The sequence below is a fragment of the Serinus canaria genome, chromosome Z (genome assembly GCF_022539315.1).
Source record: "Serinus canaria isolate serCan28SL12 chromosome Z, serCan2020, whole genome shotgun sequence".
In the NCBI taxonomy this organism is placed as follows: Eukaryota; Metazoa; Chordata; class Aves; order Passeriformes; family Fringillidae; genus Serinus; species Serinus canaria.
The window spans coordinates 8,860,639-8,866,699 of record NC_066343.1 but is presented as its reverse complement, the minus strand read 5'-3'; the positions used below and the strand labels follow the sequence as shown (position 1 = coordinate 8,866,699).

Here is a 6,061-nt window from a genome sequence, read left to right as displayed (position 1 = left end):
GCGGCAGCTCTGTCCCCAAGCCCTGTGGCAGGCAGGTGATGGCAGAGCAGCTCTGGGCTGCACAGGTAACCCGGGATCCCAGCGCTGGTGAAGAGAGACCCCTAATGTTGGCTCTGGACACAGCCAGTCCAGATGCTGCTGCACCCAGCACCGTAAATTCGTGGATTTTCACCTTTAGAAGCAGCACCTTTCACAGGTACTTTCCAAACAGCTTCCTGCAGCCCCCCATGCCTCTGTGAAATAGCAGTGGGTGCACCTAGCCAGTGGTTTTGTCCAGCAGTTACAGCTCTGATTACTCTGCAGGAGCTGGAGATCAGCCCCTGCTCAGGAGCTGCACAACCACAGCCTGCACCAGCCCTCACTGGGCAGCACTGGTACCACCAGGACAGGCCAAATCCACAAGAACACATCACAGAGGCAAGGAGCTGGGAAATTATCTTAAAAGATACTTTTTAAACAATGTACTTAATTCATAGAATAGAAAGGGAAATGCTTCCTAAGCTGGGATAAATGTCTGTTGCCAAAATGTCCAAAATGTCTTTGAGCTGTTATCCAATTGTTAACTAAAACTCCATTATTAATCCTTGGTTTCATTCACATCCACTCCTCTTCCCCATTTAAAAATGTGCTCTTATTAATAGTAATTGTACACCCCCTATCTCAAGTCTCAATAGCAGCACCAAGAAATCTAAAATACGACCTCTGACCACTGTATTCTTTAGCAACATTTTATTAAAAATATTTACCTGTACAAATATAAAATATCTCCACACAATATAATTCCCCGTATTTGTTTTTTGCTGCAAGAAAAGTATGTGAGGGGAGCTCAGGGTGCACTTCTCCAGTAACACTGGTGGATGCAGGAACTCTGGAGTTGGTTTCTTAATTTTTCTGTTTAATATCCACCAGGTTTTTTATTTTAAAACCAAAAAAAAATTTACTCCCAGCTCACCAAGGCATGAAAACACTGCAGATTTTTGAGCATTTTCTTTGAAAAAGAAGTAGATAATCTAAGAAAGCTTCTCATTTGCTCTCCAGTTCCTTAGGGGTATGTTTCCCCAGAGGTTTCAGAGGAAGGGCTGGATTCTGTCAGTAACAGCTGAAATGACCCAATGTGCACAACAATCAGGTTAATGGCTGATAATTACAACTACAACCATCAGGAACTGCACCCCAAGCCCGGCAGCCCACAGGGCTGATCTACAGCTTCACTACAAGACTTCTCAAGCTGGAACAATATTGAGGAATAAGTTCATTACTCCTAAAAGGAAAAGGCAAAACCAAACCAGAATCCGACAAGAGCCTTTAGAAAACACCCACAATTCCTTTATTAAAACAGCCACTTGCTGTGCTCCTCTTGTTCCCAGCTTTACAGTGTGCCAGGCGAGTCTGGGAGGCAAACCAGGAAAAGTAGGGGAGACAGCAAACCAACAGTCCCTCTGCAGCTTGCTTGATTTTCTGGATCCAGTCTCCATCGTCAGCGCTCGGGTGCAGCAGCGCAGGAGAGCTCCTTGAGAGGCAGGAGCCTTCAGAAAGTGACAACCTTGGGTCGCTTGGGCTCTGCTCTCTGCGGCGCCGGCGCGGCCGCGACGTCCTCGTGGTCCGCGCTCAGGCCGGGGGTCCAGCGCCCGACTGTCACCTGCTCTGCAGGGACACAGGACAGCAGTGCCAGGCCAGCCCTGCCAGCTGCACAGCCTGGGCTGAGCCCAGCAGGGCAGCACACCCAGCACGGCACATTAACCTCAGCTGCTGAGCGGCCTCCTCCGAGAACACAGCCAGGGATTCACCCGTCACCCCTCCCTGTCCCCAGGTGAGACCCCACCTGCAGAGCTGCCCAGCCCTGGAGGAGCCCTGGGAGTGCTGTGGGGCAGGGCTGGGACCCCAAACCCTGTGCTGGGCCGAGCCCAGAGCCCCGAGCTGGGCTGAGCCTGCAGGGAATGCCACAGGAACCAACATCAACCTCTGAGGCTGGCCCAATCTGCCTGAGGAAACTGGAAGCTGTACTTCTTTGCCAGCTCTCACCTGTCCTCCTGTACCTGAACATACCCTGCACAATGCACACTTGATGTTAAATATCACAATTCTCATAATTCCTGCCAGTGGTGTCACAGTTCAAGTAACTCAACTGCTTTTAACCAGTGGCGCTAGTTTTGAAAAAAGTCCCTTGGGAAAATAAACAGCACTTACAGTCCTCATTATGGATGCTAAACTTACCAGAAAAAGGTAGGAAAAAATCTAATTACAGGCTTCTAAAACATCAGTCACTCAATGGGGACAGCCTTGCTACTTGCAGATGAGTTTGGGGCAATTTCAGAGTCTTTTGGTGTCATAAACTTCCGTCACATCAATTCAGACTGAATCTGACCCATTCTAAACTGGCAAAGCAGAACATACCTAGAATCCTACCTATGGTCTCAGACCTAAAAATATCATAAATGTAGGATCAGATATAGAGAATATTTCTTACATAAATTTCACCAAATTGGCTTATTATAAAGTGGCACAATAATAAGTGTCATAGAAACAAAGTAGAAAAATGCACAAGTGTGTCACCACTCCAGTAACAGGATCATTTTTCAAACCCTTTCTGGATGCTTTGCCACCTGTAGGACAGTGGGGGTTTAGGGTACTTAATTTAATTTTTCCACCCACGTGGATAGCTGAGGAACACGTAAAGAAGCAGTTCATTAGCTGTGAATCCAGCTGGACAGATCTTCCTTGTCCCTGTCCTGAGAGCCTGACACACCTGCCTGCACACACCACCACCCTGCACATGGCATTGGGTACAGCTCCACCACTCCACTGCTTTTTTTGAGATCTGCAAAATGCAGCACCAGTTCTGCTGTACAGCTGCCAGACCATGAACAGCAGCACAATTACTGGCCAAAAAAAAATACAGATTATTTCATATGGCCTTCAGACACACACAAGATGAACTTTCTGTTTCACAAAAAGATTTGTCTTAGTTTTGCACTGCAATTTACTGCCTCCTCCACACCCTCCCTGAGTGTCCCAACAAAAGGTCACCTCTGCTGCTTCCAAGCCCTCTTCCCACAGCCCTTTCCCTGAGCACAGCCATGCAGAGCAGCTGCTGAACCCTGCTGCACCCACAGCCACCCCACAGCCCTGCAGCTCACCTGTGTTCTGCTTCTCTGGGCAGTCTTTTTTGAAGTGCTCCACGGAGCCACACAGTTTGCAGCCCCCACCTGTTCACACAGAGAGCTGTTACTCATCTGAGGGGAAAAACCACCATAAAACACCCAAAAAATGCCCAACCAAACACCCTCCCTGTGTCTGTGAGAGAAAGAGCTGTTTGGGATCACACTGTGCTGTACAGCACCACACATTCCAGCCACTGCTCACTGGTATTTCTGATTTGCTGGAAGCTCTCTTATGGAGAAACAGGCTGAATTCTGCTGAAATCCACACTCCAAGGAACTTACAAAATTGACAGGTGCTCCTGAGAGTAATCAAACTGCAGGTACTGTACTGAGATGTGAAATGCTACACAACACAAAATCCCACAACACAAACACCTGAAAGCAAGGTGATTTTTGTTCCACTCCAGCTGTGCTGCAAGATCACCCTCTGGAGTTTGCCAAGACTCCACGTTTGTGCTGGGAAACACCAGGAGACAGAATGCTGGTTGTTGGAGCCAATGGAGGAGTGAAGCTTTCAAAGTTAGACCCCATTTCTCATTAAAGTTGCTCAGACTGAAGATTTTCTCCCTTTAGTGAGAGTCCATGTTTTGTAATTCCCAGAATTTTAAGCTACCATGTGGGAATGTTCCTACCACCTACATGGGTGCATGTAAATATACTGCCTACATTCACACAGGATTTTATTCCTTTGTCCTGATGCTGAGGCACAAGCAATGTCTCACACTTTGCACCTCATCCATCACGTCATTTAATACTAAACCTACCCTTAAAACAGAAATCCCCAGGTAATTTATTTGACAACGAATTCCCCAGAATTACTCTGCTTCTACTGAAAGATACACAGGAATTCCTTTCAGCCACATTCTCATTCTCTTGAAGTTACTTTGTTCTGTATCGGGTAGGAAGGACACAGAAATTTTATTTTTACTAAATTTAGTGAATCAGAACACTCACCTTCAGCATACAAGCCCTTGGGATTATCCGGACAAGACCTTGACAGATGTCCCATCTCACCACAGATGAAACACTTTGCATATGGAAATGGCCCTGCAAAATTCCACAACAGGGTTTATGGTCCGCATCAAAACCCTGGTGAAGTCACAGACCCAACAAAGTGCAATGACAGTATTTTAATCAATTCATGCTATAAATTACTGTCAGGCTCCCTGTTCATACTGCAAAACTTAAAATTCTATCCCACAAAGCTTCAGGGTCAGCACCCAGACAATTCAGAGCCAAGCACTTCACAACAGCACCAATTCCTGAGACCCACCAGCAGCTGGATCCACCTTGGCTCTGCATTTGCTGAGGTCGTGCTCCGTGGATCCGCAGCGGTAGCAAATCCCTGTCCCCATGTCTTGGCTCTCCAGCACTGCAGGACAATCAGCCACACCATGGCCAGGTTCTCTGCAGTGGAAACACACCTTGGAAGAGGAAAACCCAGTGATGAATTCTGTGAGCTGCACTCAACACCTGGAAATCCCAGGGCCTAAAGAGCAAAGACCATTTTGTCCCCAGGAAAAAGCAGCCAGGAAGAGACTTTATGCTCTGCCATCAAACCACAAAACATGGACACTTTTCTCCTTCTTTAACCAGCAACACACAGTTTGATGAATCACACACTGAAATTACCTGAGTTAGTTTCACCCAGGAACCAAGAGGGGCTGGGGAATCCTCAGACATAGTGCTGAGCCAGGAGAGCCATGCCAAAGGCTACAGCTGGAGCTGAATACCACCTTTAGTTCCAAACTTCCCCTCTTTCACCTGAATCACGCTGTGCCTGTGGCAGGGGAGGGCTGAGCTCTTGCTGAGCCCCACAGCAGCACAACCACAGGGAGACAGACCTGTGCCTCCTACACGGGGCTGTCTTTTAACAACATTGTGGGAAAATGACTGGGGGTTAAAAGGGGAAATTTCAGGGGAAAATACAGCGGCTACTCCCTGGATGGGACCCCCCCACACACACACCACAATCCAGGCAGGACTAACAGGAGGGTGGAGCAGGGCAGAGACCCCACAGCCCTGCCAAAACCCTTGCAGAGGAAGGAACCTTGCATCTGATCAGCCACACAGCAGCTGAAAGCCAAGGGAGATAAAGGAGGATGTTCTGTGGGATCAGCAGCTGTGGTGAAATCCCTCTCTTTGGACTGAACAAATCCCAGCCCAGGGTCACCCTGAGCGACCCGCTCCCCAGGTACGACCACCCCTAAGATGTGTGACTGAAATCACTGAATCTCCACCTAAAAGTAAACTAAACAGTATAAAAGTGGGTTAGGAATGGGGAAACATTTGGGAGGACTACATCATAACCTGTGGGATCAGCTGAACCCACTGTCTCTTCCCCACAGAGTGAAGCCTGTGCTCTGTGTGAGCTTTATAAGGAATTAGAGCTTGTAATTGTATTGCTTTGATTACATTGCTTTGGACACGCTGCCACCGGCATCCCCCCCGAGCCTTAACCCCACACATTTTATTACAAAGGGTGTAACTCTGCTCACTGTTCCTGCCAGCCCTTCAAGGGCGCTGACACACTCCCCAGACGTCGAGCATAAAGTGTTTCTCCCTTTTTTCCCGTGTCTGCAGGGCAGGACTCACCATAGCGTTCTTTTTCCTCTCCTGCCTCCTCAGCCTCCTGCTCTCCCGCCGCCTGTCCTTCCTCCGCGCCTCCTCCTCCTCCTGCTCCCCGCGGTGTGCCGCGAACCCGTTCACGTCCTGGTTCTCGTACTCCTTCTTCCTCCTCCTGCTCCGGGCTGCCCGCGGCGGCTCCGGCTCCGCGCTCGGCGCCAGCTGCTCCCAGGGGGTGGCGGACAGCGCCCGGGCCCCGGGAGGGGCGCTGCGCCGGGCCCAGCGGGTCATGGCACCGGCAAAGGCTCCGGGCCCCGCACGGCTGGACCGCGCAC

General features: G+C 49.3%; 1 protein-coding gene across 2 annotated transcripts; it reads right to left on the bottom strand.

Annotated features, from left to right (window-relative positions):
- Positions 1-714: 714 nt before the first annotated feature.
- ZCCHC9 (zinc finger CCHC-type containing 9) lies at positions 715-6,061 on the bottom strand. 2 transcript variants are annotated; one of them, XM_050987244.1, is made up of 5 exons: positions 5,757-6,061; positions 4,435-4,585; positions 4,116-4,208; positions 3,138-3,206; positions 715-1,639 (listed from the first exon to the last, which is right to left on the bottom strand). In XM_050987244.1, exons 1-5 carry the CDS (start codon positions 6,015-6,017, stop codon positions 1,224-1,226), a joined length of 990 nt encoding a protein of 329 aa, XP_050843201.1. In that variant the 5' UTR covers positions 6,018-6,061; the 3' UTR covers positions 715-1,223. The 2 variants fall into 2 exon arrangements, with proteins under 2 accessions (XP_050843201.1, XP_050843202.1); XM_050987245.1 differs by having other exon boundaries at positions 1,305-1,644; positions 5,757-6,057.